Here is an 18,359-nt window from a genome sequence, read left to right as displayed (position 1 = left end):
TTTATTTTCTGTACTCTCTCATAAGAACCAGATAAACTTGTTTATTTGATGCTCCAAGTTAATGCAAACAAGAACATCCACTTCCAAGCTGTTTATCAGAATCATGAAGGTCATATTTTCTATCAGACTTGATATGTTCTTTCATATGTTGAGAATTAACAATGGTCAAGGCAGCTGACACTATACATCTAAAACTACAATATTATTCAACATGCTTTATAATCATGACTATGAAGGAAGCTTAAATCTTGTAATTCTAAACAGCAGCAAAATACTTGTATCCAAAGAATAACACAACACATCTCAATTTAATCTTCAGCATAAGAACCTGAGACAACTCCCTTGCTTTACTGGTGATCTGCTCCACCTCAGTAAAGTCAGCAAGGAAGAGACGTGTGTGTGTGTGTGTGTGCGTGTGTGTGTTACTTCCAAAATTCATTTGGACTGCTAAGTAGGAACACCGGTGCCTTATATAAATCTAATAAATGAAAGTGCAGAGCTCCTAAACCTGAAAGGATAGGTTAGCAATGGTAACCCTTTTTAAAGTAGGCAGCTGAGCCAATCTTATTAAATACCTGCAACAAAAATTCAGAGCACTAATCTAATGACACGTGAAGTCATCAAACATCAGAACAATATGCATTGCAGAACAAATCACCCTATGATATAGTAATACTTCTTCAAGATACACCAGATTCTATTCCATTTATTAGGAGCATAAGCAGACTTAGCTTGGCACACAATGAGCTGATGGTCAATCCCAACTGCAGGATTGCACTGGAGCTGTGATCCCATGCAGTCTTGAGGCTGGGACTGGTTCAAGCGTCCGATACAGTCCCGGGGCTGATTGTTGGGCCCAGCCACAGGACTACACCGGTCTTGAGCCAGCTGGTTACCCAGTCAACACTTTCAATTTAAGGCATGAGGGTAACCAGTTACAAAAACTTTACAGATCTTTTGTGAAATATTTCTGTCTGGTTTTCAGTTTTGTCATGCCATTAATTCCTTGACTATGTGGCAGGGCTACTATTTATGGTGTGATTAACAGGTTAGTTGCATCTTAACTGTACCATCTGCCAGGGACCTAAACCTGATTTCTGTTCTACCCTGCTCAAGTCCCTGACAACAGTTAATGCAAAAGATGGATGGATCCTCCTCCCCATCTTTGCTTTTTTGTGACTCATCCTTAAGGGTAAGATGAAGGTGTGTTACAAAAGCAGACATATTAATAGATTTTAAACACTTGAACTGGGGTGGAATAGAATTGTATTTAGATGTAAGCACAATTAGTAGATGTAAGACACCTAGTAGACTTAATATATTATGGCTTTATGTTCACTGCATTTCTAAAGTAGACAGCATAATCCTTAACATACACACCCTTATAGGTATTTCTGTCTCTCTCTTAGTGGTTATGTGAAGACACCATGTAATAGCAAAAATCCCTTTGAAACTGCAGAGCTTGCCATGACACTACACAGGTTTTGATGTATGAAGTAGAAATAACCAATGTAGACTAGAGACCAAGACTGCTGAATGGCACCTGGGATAGTAGCTCCCTCAATCCCTTTCATTAAAATAGGAACAGGTACTGGCCACATGCTTTATACACGTTCTGCTCACATCTCAGCTAAAGGAGAACTAAGGCTATGGAAACATGTTCATTACTGGGACTACAGAATTTCTGAACAAATGGATCTGCTATTTTTGCAGCATTACAGGGAATCTAAACATATGGTCACTCACTTTTTATAACACTACCAATGCCCTTGTAGCACTACAAATACAACGTGTCTATATGCTAAAAAGTTAGAAAAGATAACAGTTAAAACCAGTTTGAGAAAGGTTTAAAATTTTTCTTTGCAAAGTCAATCACCTGAAGGTTTTGTTCTGAAACAGTAGCTGCCACTGTCTCATAATTATTCTCTGGTATTTATCAAGCTGCCTACCAATAAAATCTTGGAACGCCCAGTGCACTAGAAATAAGTAGATAGTGGTTTGATAGATCATTGTGTTTGAGGTTTGCATGAAGTGGACTCTCTCAATAGGGAAGTCCAGCATTCAGTATTCTTCACTTACTCTTGAATTCACCCAGAGATAAATCTATCTATACAGGAATGGAACTTGAAGGGCTCCAGTGCCTTGTCTACATGGAAAAGGTGTATGCACACTGGTATTAATTATACCAGCTGATATAACTTCCTTTCAAACACTATTATTCCAGAGCAAGAATGGCTTTTTTGTTTTAATCTTATATACCGTTCTTCCCAACAAAGGGACAGGGTGGCTTAAAGCAAGAGGACAGAGTAACTTATAAAACATGTGTGCAACAAGAGAACAAAACTTAAAAGGGACTAAAATATGCATGTAAAACACAGACCCTGGAAACAGTGATAAACCAAAACAAATCAAACAAGTTACTCTTACTATGGAATAAGAGTGTCCATGTGGTGGATTAAATTAATAGAACTCAGGGATATCAAACTCACCCCTCCTCATGGGGCCTGAATCAAGGTAATGGGGCTCTTGCAGGCCAGATCCAGATGCAACAGTAGCAGAAGCAGGAGAAGCAGCACTGCAAGGGTTAATGTAGTCATCATTCTTCCCCACTGCCAACACATGACCCCAACAGGGCTCCAGTCCCCAGATTTTGATGGTGGGTCTTATCCCCAAATTCTTGGCCCTTCTAGGAGCTCTGCAGGCTGAACAACATATAGCTTTGTGGGTTGAATCCAGCCTTCAGGCGGTATTTTTGACAGCCCCAATTTAACTGATACGAGAATTTAAACCTCTTAGTTAATACCTGAAAACCTTTCCTATGTCTCATACAAAAGCCCTCCTGGTCTAGTACCAAGGAATTCATAGTCAGTTAGATATCAACTGGATAATTCTTAGTCACAACAATTAATACTTTGCTATATAAGCAGACCCAACAAAATCTACAGGGTTGTGTGCACAGTTAGGTAATATTCAATAGGAGATACAATCAGGTGTTTGGTAAAGAACTAGGCAGGATATGCCATGAGACTTAGACTTTTGGTACACTTAAATGCAGTGCCTGGAAATTAAGACCAGTTTTGGGATGCCATTGCAGCTCTTCATTCTGAGTTTCCTCTTTCATATGTAGGTTAAACATCTTTCCATTCACTGGATTTTCATCCTTTTTGGCTGGAAATAACATTTTCATTATTAACTGTAATTGTAATAGGCAACAATTACATATGCCTTCTACAATTCCGACACCTTTCTTTTAGAAGTTGCTAAGTTTTTAATATAGTTCCAAACCTTTGCCCTGGATTGGTTTTAAAATCTGGATATTTACCTGTATTGTACTATCCATATAGCCGTTTTTTTATGGAGTTCCATTTCTTTTTTAAACTGTTTCCTTTTCAACTGCAAGCCACTTGTGGGAAAACAAAAACAATCTCAGTCTCAGGTATCTCGGTACTAAGATGCACTTCCAAAAAGAACAGCAGAACAAGAGTTATTTGTTTTGCTAGAATACCAGAACTTTTTTTTAAAGCTAAAACAACCTAATTTTTGTACAGCTTGCGTGTATCATATTTTATATGCATCTGTTCAGAAGTGGGCTGAAACAAATAGCAGTTATTTTTTTCCTATCACTATTTTAGTGATGTTAATATCTGTGTATGTTCAGGTAAATATTCGTAAACAAAGAACTCCACACTGCAGCCCCTGCTCAAGTTTAGTGAACCATTAACGTCATTGGATGGCTTATCGAGAAGGCTACTTTAAGTTTCACATTACTTGCTTGCAATTGTCAAATGCAAAAAAGTTGCAGCCCACAGCAAAAAAAGGGGGAAACTAATGTTCATTGTTGCACAATTCCTCTCAGAAAGCTCCATTTTTTAGCTAGAGGAAAAAATACACAAGGTCTAGTTTTCTCCTCTTTCCAACAGTGAAATTTTCATTCAATTAAATGAAATATTGAGAAAACTGCTTCACGGTTTCTCTTTCTTACAAGATATTTCACTATGATGACACTAACTTAATGATGCTGCCTGTCTTTTTTCCTTCTACAATGATAAAAATGCCCCTATCAATCCAATTAAAAGGAACAGAGCAGATAGTATGTTTCCAATGAGTCAGTTCTGTACCCACCTTATAGTAATTACTAGCCATTTGCCGGTCAAGAATGATGGGAGAGAGGGGCGGGCAGGAATGAAGCACTGCCACCCACCACCCTGCGCCATGGCTGCCTCCCAGGAACAGGGATGGGTGGGGAAAGCTTGCACACAGTGGCTGCCGCCACCATTCACAGTCTGGTGTGGTTGGTGCGCCACATCTGGCCATGCGCAACCCACCCCGACACTCTGCGTCCGGCCCTGTGCACCCCCCACATACTCCACTGCTCCGTGTCCGGCCCTGCGCCAACCCCCCTTGAGTCTCTCGCCGCATCTGCCCCTCGTGCTGGGTACGCAGCTCCTTTTATATGCTCCAGGGATCTGCCCCTGAAGTCTTCCAGACCTGACAGTTTACAGTCTTCAATCAGGGCTCCACCAATCAAAACAGCATGAGCTCAAGCCTGGGACTCAACCTAAGCTCTGAAAGTTGAGCCTGCTACAATCCAATACATTTCTTGCCCATTAGCCTCCCTGCTTAACCATAAATCTCACAGATGCCAGCCTACTACGGTTGCAGAGCTCAGTCTAGGGAACTAAAGTAGGCCAAGAACTGAAAAACATATCTAGGCTTGTGCACCACATGGGCTGCACATGCAATCGATCTTAAGGAAATCTTAAGCCTTAAAATCCTATCTGCATGCTGAACAAGTGGTTTTGTAGAGGCCTAGAAACTAATATAAATCCAATAAATGAAAGACCAGAGCTTTTAAACCTGCAAGAACATATTAGAAATGGTAACCCCCTTTAAAGTGGCAGCTGAGCCAATCTTACTGATCACTTGCAACAAAAATTCAGATCACTAATTCAATGATGCATGAAATCATCAAACACCAGAACAATATGCATCACAGAACAGATTACCCTATGATACAGTACCCTATTTACACTCAGGCTATGTACAGACAGTCAAAAAGCCCAAGGCAGGTTAATCTAAACTGCAAAGATTGAACCAATAAGCAAATAAACAGACATTTACTTCTGATTCAGGAAATGCAGCCACATGCCTGCAGGGACTCAAGCCAGAACCTGGGGGACACTAGAGCATGGCTCTCGAGCACGTAGCCAGCACGGGTTGTATGTTCACTTCCTCTTCCTGCTGCCCTTGAGGTTATGAAGTAACTGGCTGGGTTGCTATCACAACAGAGTTGTCTTTAAGGTAACTTAAACAGGTATGGTGCACTGATTTAGTTATTTCTAATGTGAAAGAACAAACTGAAGTGATGGTAGGGACTCGAGCTTGCTGGGTTGATTTCAAGGCAGAAGCCTTTGGGCATACTTCCCTAACACTCAAACCTATTAGACTGACAGCAGTTTTTAGGCTTCTGTAAAGTCACAAGCTTAGCATGCATCTCCATTCTATGTGCAGCCTGTATACTGAAACCTAGCCTTGTGCAGTTCTTGACTCACTTTCTCCAGTCCCCTGGGTCAAGCACTGCAATTATGTCAGGCTGGAGCCTGTGAGATTTCTGGTTCAGTAGGAAGATTCTAACTGGCAAGACACTGATCCTTTCCTTGTTCTTTCCTTGACAACCTCACTGCATCATCTTACTCTTGATTTTATCAAATCTTTCTGGAGAGAAAAAAAAAAAAGTTTCCTCAACTGGAAAGCCGGTTTATATTTGGGAGGTCTAATGTGTGTGAGGGTTGGTGTGTTGGTACATTGGGGGAAAGCATATGGGGTTGCCTACTCTGATCATTGGGCGATACTCTAAAACCAATTAATACAGTCCCTGGTTACGTCTCCCTTACTTCTGGGAGATGCTGTAGTCAAGGGGAGTCCCAAGTGCTATTGTTCCATTGGAAGCATGCTCTTAGGTAGCTGTGGGATGTCTGGAGCTGCATTTCAGGTGTTTAAGTTGTCAAGGCACATAGTTTTGGCTTCCTGCAGATCTAAGGGGTTCATAGGACTTTTCAGTTGGGGACCAATCTTTCCATTCCATCCCTCCCCTTGTAGGATGAGAATTCCCTCCACCCATTTTTTGTGTGCAGAAGGGGACAATGGGAGATATAAATTCTCCACCACAGTTTGGAAATTAAATAGATCTACCAGTGACTTGGGGATTGCTTCTAATCTTGGATGTAGAGGCAGGCATCACTATCTTCTAGAGTAGTATCTACCCTCAAGCTCAGCAGGGTAATTTTCAGGACACCTGGAGATACACGTCTACCTGGCCAAGAGTAGAATGCAGCCTAATGAGTAAAAAAGATGATGAAGTCCATAATTGCTCCACTGACTGCTAGTATCAGCAGTTCCCAGAGGTACAGCATGTAGGTGAGATGATGCCTATATTGTCCAATGGACTGGGCCAGGGACTGAGTGACAGAAGAAAGGGATTGTGTCCTCAGCTGGTTCTCTCTCTCTTTGACCTAGAATAGTTTGTTTTGTGCATTCTTGAATGCTTGACAGTTACATTTGGTGCTAGTTCTCTCTCTCTCTCTCACATTCATAGGATCATAGGAAAGTAGGACTGGAAGGAACCTCACAAGCCCATGTGATTCTGCCCCCTACTCAAGTCAGGATCATCCCTGACCGAACCATCCCAGCCAAGTGTCTGCCAAACTTGCTCTTCCAAGCATGGAGATTTCACAACTTACCTAGGTTGCCTGTTCCAAAACTTGAGCACTCTCATAGCCAGAAAGTTCCTTCTAATCTCCAAGCTAAATTTCCCCTTCTGTAGCTTGAGGTCATTGCTCCTGCTCCTGTCCCCTGTAGCCACAAAGAAAAGCCCATCTCCAGCCTCTTTGTTATTGCCCTTCAGGTATTTGAAGCCTGTTATCAAATCCTACCTCAGTCTTCTCTTCTCCAGAATAAATAACCCTATCTCTTTTGGCCCTTCTTTATAAGTGTTGTCTCCAGGCCTCTAACCATTTTTGTTGCTCTGAACCAGACTCTCCAATGTGTCCACATCCTTCTTGAAGTGTGGGGCCCAAAATGATATATAGTACTCCAGGTGAAGCCTCACCAGTGCTGAATAGAGTGGAAGAATTACTTTCTTTGATTTGCATGCGACACTCCTGTTAATACAACCTAGGATGTTATTGGGGGTTTTTTGTTTTGTTTTTCTCAACAAGAGCAGTTTTGGCTCATATTTAGCTTATGGTCCACTGTAACCCCAGGTCCTTCTCCGCACTAGTGGAAACCAAGCCAGTCATTCCCCGGTCTGTATTTGTGCATACAGTTATTCTGTTCCAAGTGCAGAACTTTGCACTTGTCCTTGTCGAATCTCATTTGGTTGATTGTGGATCATTTGGCCAGTCTATCCACGTTGTACTGGATCCTAGCCCAGCCCTCTGGAGTGTCCAGAGTTCCACTCAACTTGGTGTTATCTGCAAATTTGCTAATTGTACAGTGATCATCCAAATTCATTAATGAAGATGCTGAACAATACTGGACCCATGACAGACCCCTGGTGAGGCACCACTTGATATTATCTCCCAACAAAACATAGAGGAATACTCATTCAATACAATGATTCATCCAGTTGTCATCATTATGTACATTCATGATTGCTCGAGAGTTTAAAACTGGTGCCCTTACCAAGTACTGTCCTAGGGGTGAGAGGAGCTGGGTTGTGTGGGGGTTGCCCTCACTAGGAAATGTGGCAGCAGTGGCAGTGGCCAGGGGGCATTTTCCCTGTCCTCACACCTGCTCCTGGCCTGGAAGGGAACACCCGGATGGAGCCAGCAGGGAGGGGGAATACCCAGCCAGCTGCAGCACTGGTGTGGTCCTGGGGTTAAGTGCAGACCCCATGCAGCTCAGCTGGGCTGGGCAGGAACTCCCTTCAACCCCCAGCAGCAGGTAGAGGAGAGGGGAATGTAATGGCAGGGGAGGGGGGGTGCCTGAGGGCAAAGGGGAAGAGAAGGGAGAATGCTTATCTATTTGAACACTTAAGTCCCAAAAAGACTTCTGCTGCTTTAGTGGCATGGCAGCAAAGAGGGGTATGGCTGCATTATTGCACTACTTTTGGATCCACCCCTGATTATATTGCTATCATTTTGCCCATTCATGAATACTCAGAGTTAAAACTGGTACCACTTAATGTGAGTATTAATGTGATGTTTTCTTGCCTGTGAAAGAGGTAGGCTGGGGGAGTACAGTTCATAGCATACAATACCAACAATATCATATCACACTTCAGATAATCAGGTACTCCCTTTAACCACCATGATCCAGCCATATCTTTCAGACTTGCAAAATAACCCATTTCTCTAAATGGACAACATTTACAAAATCATTAGTGAATTGTGAGTTCAAGGAAATAATATACTTCTTATAAGGAAGCCTATGTGAATATCCTGTGTTGTGGATATTCATAATTCTCATGCATAAATAGGGGATACTGATCTTGCCTTAGAAGGAGAGAAAGGGTGGGGGAGAGGAACAATGACAATAACAACAATACTGACTGTGGCAGCACACTGTTTGTGCCTGCCACTTTAAGGGCCTGAGCCTAGCAGCCAGCAGGTGCCTGATTAGGGCAGCCATTTTAGATTCACGGCTGCCTATATAAGCGGGGCATTTTGCTGCTGGTAGGCAGTCAAGAATGTTGCCTGGCTGCATGGTACATCCTGGAGGCAAGGGCAGGAGTTGTAGGGAATGGATTGGAGGCTCTTGGTCTTGGGCATGACCTAAAACTGCACCCTGCTGGGAGTGGGTGGCCTGGGGGGCTCTCAGTGGTGTGGGAACCCCCAGGAAATGCCAGGCCAGTTACCACCCGGGTGAAAGGCAGGTTGGGGTGCCTTAACCCCAGCTGCCACCTTTGGGTGGATTGGGTGACACTGGAGGTAGCGGGGCCAGGCACAGCTGTGGCCACCTGAGCCCTATGGGGTACAAGACCCTGAGGAGGGATTAATTGACTTCATTTCCACAAATGAAGTCCATTGATGGCCATGTAGAGTTAAAACCTCCCACTTTGCCCTTACATGAGCATTTTAACTTTTTAGCAATATTTTGGGATTGGTCAGGACACTTGTTTCCCTTTTTGTTGCATAAATGGGCAACCCCCACATGATTGGTCTGTAGTAATCGGCAGATTTTCCCTAAGAAGGGCCAGCTTGTAAGCCAGACTCAAGCTCTGTGCTCCGCGTTAGAGCTGGTCATCATTTAAACCAACCTGAGTGCTTGACAGCCTTGAGAACCTCATCTGGAAACGGCAAGCAATGGATGTAGTGGGAGCAGAAGCAGGAGTTGACAAAGATGAGTAGAAAGCAGAGGTTGCAGGGGTCAAGAGCAAAGAAGGAGACCGCAAAGATGTCAGTGGACAAAAAGCCAGAGAGTGCTTCTGGAAAAGAAACAAGGTGACAGATTTGGAGGAGCAAAGGTGCTGTGAAGGCCCAGATCTCCTGGTTTTGAAGAAGAGGGAGTGACATGGCTCTATTGAGTTTTCCTTTTTCCAGTGCAGTCATCATGTCCATCTGTGCAACTGCTAAAAAATCAAGATGGGGAAAAGTCTTATGACAGCCCCCAGCAATAACCTCCCACAATGCAAGGAACCTGCTATCATCTGAAACATGCTTTATTTTTTTTATTTAGTGCTTTATCAATAAAGGTTTGAAATGTCATTCCCAGTTGTCACTGGCTTATTTTAGTTTCGATTTTACTGGTGGTGTTTTGATAGACTGCTATTATACTTCCTTACTGTACTTAGAGGTTGGACCCAATGTGAAGCACCAAACTTCCCCCTCTAACAAAATAGGAAAAACCGGAATCTCGCTCCCCTTTAGCGAACTCACAGCATCACCTTGTGCTCATCACTCTGTTCCCTTGGATGATGCCACATTGTGCCATGCCAGGGGGAGAGCCTGATTCCTAAATGAGTTAGTGTAGAAACTGGTCAAATGTCCCTTGGAATAATGTCTATTAGTAAGTCCTTGAAATCACCCCAGAGGCTTGTGTGAGGTGGCTGGTGGAATAGCGTTTACCTGTTTGTGGTAAAATCTAGGGAAAAGACACTTGTGAAGTTAGTTACTAAGCACTTTTGTTCTGTTCCGCTATTGTGAAGACACAAATGTCCATGAGTTCACTGGCTCAGCACCTCAGGTTAACTGATTGATATCACAATACAGAGCCTTGTGAGGTTGTTCTGTGCTATCCTAACAGAGTCTGAGATGACTTGCTCAGATCTGACTACCTTAGCTCTTTGTAATGTGAAAGAACAAATTACAGTGATACCAGAGGCCCAAGAGGGCTATAGCTTTCTGGGTTGATTTCAAGGCACAAGCCTCTGTGCATACTTCCCTAGTACTCAAACCTACTAGGCTCACAGCAGATATTAGTGAATAAAGTACTTAGTAACTAAGGTGAGGGACAGAAGTTAAGCACAAACCAATTTAAGTTATCAGAACCTGGTTTAAACCTGTAGCAGAATAGAAGCTCAGTGCATATAAACCAGTTTCAAAATGGCTGAAACTGGTTTAAGATAAGCCTGCTACTACATTCAACCAGGTTTAACTGATTTAGGTCAAACAGATTTATGAAACTTCTGTCCCAGACCCCTTCCTTGTTCAAGTTAAATCGCAGTCTCCCAGCATGCTTTGCAGCCCTGGGCTATGCTGTGCTGTCTGTTCCAGAGAGCAGGGCTGGCCCCACCCCTCTATTCCCTGGCTGGAGCAGTGAGGGCTGGCTCACTGGCCTCAGTAGCTAACTCACCGCTCACTGGCACCAGTCGCTAACTCCCTCCCCCCCCCCCCATCCAGCCAAACCCTGGCTGTGGTCTGGGGCTAGGGCTAGTAATTAAACTCGCCTTCCACCAAGTACAGAGCTACCCTGCCCTGCTGGCTGTGACTGGACTACAAATCCCAAAGGTACCTGGAAGCAGGAAGAGGAAGTGATGACCAACTTTGAAGAGTCCTGCTGCTGTGATTGTGGACTGCAAATCCCAGAGACCTTGGGATACACTTAAAAATCAGTACCAAAACTTTTCATAGATTTCATAGATGTTAGGGCTGGAAGGGACCTCTAAGATGATCAAGTCCAGTCCCCTGCCCCAGGGACAAGAAGTCAGCTAGGGTCAAAGGATCCCAGCAAGATAAGCATCCAAACATTTCTTGAATGAGTCCAGAGTAGGTGCCTGCACCACTTCTGGAGGGAGTCTATTTCAGGTCCTGGGGCCTTGGACAGTAAAGAAATTCTCTCTTATGTCCAGCCTAAAACAGCTTTGCAAGAGTTGAAGACCATTGGTCCTTGTTTTTCCTTGGGGTGCTCTGGTGAACAGACGTTCTCCCAGATCCTGATGTACACCTCTTATGTACTTATAAGCAGCTACCAGGTCCCCTCTGAGCCTGCGCTTTTCCAAGCTGAAGAGTCCCATGGCTCTCAGCCTCTCTTCATAAGGCCTATTCTTTTGCCCTCTGATCATGTGCATGGCTCTTCTCTGGATTCCCTCAAACTTCTCGACATCCTTCTTGAATTGTGGGGCCCAGAATTGGATGCAGTACTCCAGCTGCAACCTCACCAAGGCCAAGTACAGTGGGAGGATGTCATCCTGAGACTTACTTGAGAAGCATCTGTGGATGCAAGCCAGAGTTTTGTTTGCTTTACCAGCTGCGATTTCGCATTGGTGGCTCATGTTCATTTTGCTGAAGAATTCTGAAGCAAAGGGTTACACAGACCTATTTTTCAAGAGGAAATCTGCTTTCCAAAGGAGTCTTACTTTGACAGAACTGAGTTCCATTCCTGAACGTGTCCAGAGAAGTATAGTAGTCCCTAAATGACATCTTAGACAGAAAACTGAACACCTTCAGAGAAAGTTAGACCCTTGGATAACTGACTATTTTATAAGACTTCGTAATAAAAGCCCTGGACCCTGTCAAGGTAAACCACACAACTGACATACTAGTTCATATTTACATCTTCAGATTCAACATTCCAAAGACATTCATCCAAAGAAAAGAAATTCTAGAGGAAATCAGAAGTCTTGGCAGGTAAGACTGCAGTCCTAGCTCTAAAACTGTTCCTATCATGAAAGAAAGAAGTGCTTTTTTATAGAAGAACTTGCTGTTATTCGGTCATTTTACAGGTGATGAAATAACATGGAAGGACAGGTTACATTTTTAAGGATCCAGGCTTTTAGGTGTATTTTAGGAGTTCTCAGCCAACGAGGTTCAGTTCTCACTGTATAGTCTGTATACCTTACTAATATTTCTAGCCAAACCATGCTTTACTGTAGGACTTTGCAAACATTTTTAAATAGATTTGGTGCCACCACAGTCTGGAGCTGTGAAATGAGCTTTCCCTTTGTAAAGAAACCAACCTTTACCTCCTACGTTCATGGTTCTGCAAGCACAGGGCTCTGGCACTACTAACTTGTTTGACAAGGAAGAAGTAGTTTGTATATGTGTGAATCACTCCAGGTTGTCCAGAGAGAAATCTGACCTGCATGACTACTACCTAATCATATTGTTAAGGGGAGATTGACTTTTATTAGTAAATGTTTAGGATTGTGAATCCAAAAAAGCTGACAAAGCCGATAGGGAAATACATAGCGCCCGAGCAAGGGACTAACAACAGAAGGATGGGGGTGAGGAGGGGAACGCAACTAGGTTATAGGAGATACAAATTCTTCCTCCTCTACAGCCAGATCCAGCTGTACAGGCACATGTGGTTTGTGGCACTGCAAACCACTTTGCAGCACCACAAACCAGACACCCAGTATGTTAAAACATGCCCTGTGCTGCAAATTTGCAGTGCAGGGGCAAAATTTGCTACCAGGAAATCCCGGTAGCAACAACAACAGAAAAGCAGCACACCTACAGGAGTGTGCACCAGCAGACACCGAAGCTTGGTCCTCCCATGAGCTCGGGCTTCTCCAGCACGCTGGGAGCTGGGAGGAGTAGGGAAACAGCAGTTTCCCCAAAGCAGGGCATTTTTCCCCGCACCAAAGCACATGTGCATGGGCATGTGCAGTGGCAAAAAGGTAGCAGCACAGATCTGCTCCATTACTTTTTGTGCCACTTTAAACACACGCCCCCTACATGTGGGGGTGTACCCTACAAATAGAGCATATTTTTTGGATAAGGAAGGGAATGCCATCAATTCTCCCAGAATGCTACCTTTGAATAGGAATACAGTATACAAGACACATGGGGCATTTATACACGTACCTTTGCCTGCTCTAATGCTTCAGAAATCCAGTGTGTTGGAGCAGACTCGATTAATCTGGCGCTACATTGCATACATTTGTATAAACAGCAAAATGTGAATTAATGTGCAGGAAGTGGCAGCAGTGAGCTTTTGAACTAAAACACCTCCAATGTCTTTCAGTTCAAAAGTGTGCCGTCACCATTTTCTCAGTGCTGACATGCATTTTGCCATTTATACAAATACTCAAGGAATCTGACTGTATAATTTCAAGAAAAAGATGTTAAATGAAACACCTAATCTGTTGCAAGTGTTAGATCTGTCAGACATGATTCAGTTACACCAGTGGTCCACGAACCTTTTAGACTCAAACAAAGCACCACTCAAAAAATGCCATTTTTTACTTTTTTTGACTACCGAAAAATAATAGAGAAATTCTGCTGCAAAGAACTCAGAAGCCCACAACAGGTCAGAGTATTTCTGACATTATAGATTTCCATTTGCAATCTCTGGGTGTATCTTGTGAATCATGTGTAAGTTTTTGCACACCTAAAAGTTGTAGAACCCACTTAAAAAAAAAAAAAAAAAATCCCCCTGCTCCAAAAAAAGTTACCTTTGAATACTGTCACAGAAGTCTTACCTCCCTTCAAATAGAAGGTGACCTGCCACTGCTTTGTTAGGTTTATAATGCACAGCTAGATTTTCTTGATTAAGGACCAGATTGTTTAGTTTTGTGAACAGAATTATTCACGAAGGCATTTAAGGGTGGGGGCGGGGGAAGGCTACATGGTATAGCACATATGTGCTCTGTGACTCAGGTGCTAAATCAAATACATAACTAATCAAACATGAAATAATGCTAAATCAAATACATAACTAGCATAGCTGGGTCCAGGATGACTCAGGCAGTCGATTTATAATTTCAGAGCTTAATTATCAGAATCATGGAAAATTAGGCTTGAAAGGGACCTCAGGAGGTCATCTAGTCCAACCCCCTGCTCAAAGCAGGACCATCCCTAACTAGATCATCCCAGCCAAGGCTCTGTCTAGCCAGGTTTTAAAAACCTCCAAAGATGGAGAGTCCACAGCCTCTCTGGGTAACCTGTTCCAGTGTTTTATTACCCTCCTAACTACCATAAAGAAGGGGTTCTGTCATCCAAGGAATGTTTGTGGATGCATGCCGATTTCTGCCATCAAAACTCAAGTTCTACTGACAGAACACTGGTATCCAACACCTAGTCCACATTACATTTAGACCAGGAGTTGGCAACTTTTTGCCACTGCAGGCCAACTGCTTGCAACTGAGTCCCTGCCATAAGCTGCATACTCTGCACCCCCCAGGAATCCATAGCTGCTGTGAAGGGAAGAAATAGGAAAAAGCAGGAGCCTCCTTTGCCACTGTGGTTAGCGTGTGCTGCCTATCTCCTGAGCTGCCAAAAACCGAATCCACCTTATTCACAGGTCAGATCCAGTCTGCAGACTCTAGGTTGCTGCTATCTGATATAAATAAAAAAAACTTTCTAAATTATATGCTCATGTCTTCATCTAAGAATCAATCATATTTAAAAAGGATGTGTAGCTATTATGAACTCTATCATAAAGACTTGCATATCCTGCTGTCTGATTACTTGGTTAGGGTGAACAGGCAATACTAATTAATTGGAGTATTTTGAGGTACCTGGAAAGATAAAAGAGCAGACTGAACTACGTTAGTAGATGCTGTATTGCAACTTAGATCAGGTTGCCAGAAAGTGGGGAAAAACAAAGTATCTAGAACTCTGAAGGGCAGTTATGCAGATCAGGAGCACTGCTGAGGAATGAATGTATGGCAGTTTCCACTGGAGTGAATGTAACCAAGCATGAAGTAGCCATAAACCTCCAAACCCGCTGTTCTGAGGATTGATTGTTGAGCAAGGGTTCAACAAGGACAAGCAAGATACACAGGGAAATATCCCAGGTCCTGCAGAGACTCCCAAAACATCCATCACAGCTCATCAGAAACACATTTCCTTCTTCCAAAATGTTTTTTTTCTATTGCAGCCACCCAATATTTCCTGCCTAGAACACATCATGTCATCACCACCTTCAGTAATCTCCTTTTACCCTGCCCTACTATAAAAACAAACATAACCTTTCACTTCACTGGTAATACAAGTTGGGGAAGAATAACTTATTTTAAATATGAGTTTGACCCTAGGCAACCATTGTCACAGGCATTGAAAGGAAGGTTCAGTGGGAAAATGGTGGACTGCTTTAGAAGCCTCACCACCTGTCCTTGTTGCTGCCAGTCACTTATGGAAGGTGGACCAAGCAAGGTAGTCCCATCAAGCAATTCTTCAAAGTTGAATCCTCAAATACAGTATTTTGAAATTCAGTAAAAGAACAAGTAAAAAATAAACACAAACTTTTTTGCAGGTAGTAATGGTCATTACGTAGAGATGAATTCACATACATTCAGATGATGATATTTAAGAACACTGCTGCACTTGGATTTTTCTTCCCCTTTGCACCTTATTGCCACTGAAACTGTGGCTTGTAATAAAATCTAAAGAACAGAAATTCCTATCCCTTCCTCAGTTTTGGCACCCACAAAGCAATCAGTTTGATACATGGATTACAGCCACTCCAAATAAAATGTAAGTGATGTAAATCAACAGAAAGGAATGCAAGAGAATAAGAAATATTGCTATAAGAACATGGAATAGTATTGCTATTCTATTTACTAGAATACTACAAAAAAAGATTTGCAACTAAGGACATCAAATTTTCCTCATTCCATCTAAAATAGATGCCAAAAACAATTAATTCAAGTTTACCATTAGGTTTTGGGGGTCCCTTTTTCTATACCAAATATAAATACTTGTATATTTTTGTGTTCTAGTGCAGATGCAGGATTAAGTTTGTCTATGGTCCAGACTGTTTGGAAGGGTATAGACATATTGACCTACAAAAGTCTATCTCCATTTTCTCCTACTGTTTCCTGTAATACGGTTTTCCTATAAAGAGTTAAAAAGAAAACAGAAGAAGCCCAAGGGGTAAATGATGCCACTTTTCAATCCAGTGATGTGTGAATGACAGTGGTTATCAAACTTCAGCTTTTCCATTTCTACTATCATTCTGTATGGACTGAATTAAGCACTGGATTAAGTGTAGTAATGGAAAACAGCAGTATAGCTTCTCTCATTTTTTAACAGGGAAAGTGACTATAGGATCAACTCTAATCACAGATATTGCCCAGAATGAACTTAGACCTGCCCTTTCACCCTGTCCCATGGTATCTGATATCTGGTATCTGATATCTGGCTGATATCTGCAGCAGTAGGGGAGCAGTCATGAAATAGAAACTAATGGACGAGCTGTATCAATTTACCTCATGAGCAGTATGCAGTTTTATAGCAAAAGTAAAGAATCCTAGCAGAAAACATTACCGAGAGGAAGCAAGCATTCAGTGGGGAGATGGGGCCAGAATGCATGTAGTTAGCCTGAGAGTAGGAAATATAAGGGCCTCTTTCAATATACGAATCTGGGACGAGAATACTAAATATATTTGGCCTAAGGTGGGAGAAAGGATCCTTACATTATTTTGGGGGGACTGGGTAGAGGAAAGGGAAGTAGTATGTTATTAAATGGTATCTGTGAGAAAATGGTGCATCTGAGAGATGCACCTTGTTGCTAAATGTAAAGTGGCACAAGGACCATTGCAGGTCAATTTAGAAGAAAATTATTTTTAAGGAGTGGCTGAAATCCTTGTGTACACTAATTTAAGAAGTTAAGCATTGCTTAATCATCTGGAAAAAATTAAAAGAAAAGCATTTTCCATGAAAACACCAATGCTTAAGATGCACAGAGGCAATCATTTTAGCTATTAGCAGAAACATTTAAAATATAGTTACAGCTGCCAGTAACCTAATTTTTACCTTTTGGCTTACTGCGGTTAAGGCAAACCTTTTTTACTTTTTTTGTAGCTACATTCTCAAGACTGGGAGGTTCCCAACAGAGATCACTACTGTTTAGGAATAGAAAATACAAAATCCTACAAACAGCATAAGTTACAAGACAAGTACAGCCACTCCCCCTACTAGGGAAAAAAGCAAGGACAAGAATGAAAACAAAACTCCACAAGTTTAGAAGTCACATACCACTGATAGTTGCTCTAGTTATATTTGATCTCCACCAAAAAAAAAAAAAAGCTACTAGTCCACTAGTTAAGGCTTTTGTTATGGAAAATATAGACAGGAAAATCTGAATTCCACATCAGAGAAACAAGAAGAAATAATTATGTGAGAATATTGTGTGAGATAATATACCATTTGGTATTTTTAAGTAACACATCAAGCACCACTTTCATTAGAAAGATATTAGTTCTTGGCATACCCGTCACAAAGTTCTACTCGTTTTGGTAGCATATCATTAAAAATGCATCATTTGCCTTGAAATAAATGCTGTTGGTACTAACATTTTTTGTGAAGTCTAAACAGGCAATATTTTCTCTTCTACTTCTCCAAAACCACTAAAGAGGAAAAAGAAAGGAACAGATTTTGAATCATCAAACTTTGTAACTTGCAGTCTACACACAAGGGTGAAAATTTAAATGTTATGATCTATAATATCACATTTCCTAATTAAATTAAGTTTTTTCCCCACTTAACATGGGGTGGGGGGGAGCCCCTCATCTTAGGATCAAGTATGAGATGGCATGGGGCAAATAGCTGCTGCAACTCCGACCTGAACCCTGGGTTGTGGCTGGAACTGCAGCTGCTGCCTGCTCCTCCCCACATCACCTCCTGTACCCTGACCATTCCTCCCCTACAGCCTTAGGCCCTTGCTGCCTTGTCTGTCCCCCATACTGCTTCTCTCTCCCCTCCACTCCACCCCCTCTTAGCTTTGTGCTGGTACCAGCAGGCTCTACCCCCAGTGCAGCCTGAGGCATGGAGCATGACCCCCACCAGAGCTGACACCACTTCTACGGGGCCGAGTTGGGGGTCATGCTCTGTGCCCCAGGCTGCACCAGGGGCAGAGCCTGCTGATGTCAAAGCAAAGGTAAGGGGGAGGTAGAGAGGCAGGTGGGGGGCAAGGATGGGGGAGAAGTGGGGAGGAGACCCAAGACTGCGGGGGGCAGAACTGGTGCAGAAGAG

General features: G+C 42.6%; 1 protein-coding gene across 15 annotated transcripts in view; it reads right to left on the bottom strand.

Moving 5' to 3' along the window:
- The window catches only part of PTPN13 (protein tyrosine phosphatase, non-receptor type 13), a 218,115-nt gene that overhangs the window by 175,110 nt on the left and 24,646 nt on the right, over positions 1–18,359 (bottom strand). For 9 of the 15 annotated variants that reach the window (XM_025197236.1, XM_025197237.1, XM_025197239.1 and 6 more), the window contains exon 1: positions 2,490–2,508. The exons of 1 other annotated variant lie outside the window; for it this stretch is intronic. In XM_025197236.1, coding sequence (XP_025053021.1) covers positions 2,490–2,499 — 10 coding nt within the window. In that variant the 5' untranslated portion in view covers positions 2,500–2,508. Of the gene's footprint in view, positions 1–2,489; positions 2,510–17,680; positions 17,735–18,359 lie in introns of those variants that run through there. 5 more of the 15 variants (XR_003092691.1, XR_003092693.1, XR_003092692.1 and 2 more) reach the window with 2 other exon arrangements.

Source organism: Alligator sinensis, unplaced genomic scaffold (genome assembly GCF_000455745.1).
Source record: "Alligator sinensis unplaced genomic scaffold, ASM45574v1 scaffold125_1, whole genome shotgun sequence".
In the NCBI taxonomy this organism is placed as follows: domain Eukaryota; kingdom Metazoa; phylum Chordata; order Crocodylia; family Alligatoridae; genus Alligator; species Alligator sinensis.
The sequence above is the reverse complement of the archived record's forward strand: the minus strand, read 5'-3'. Positions and strand labels throughout refer to the sequence as shown.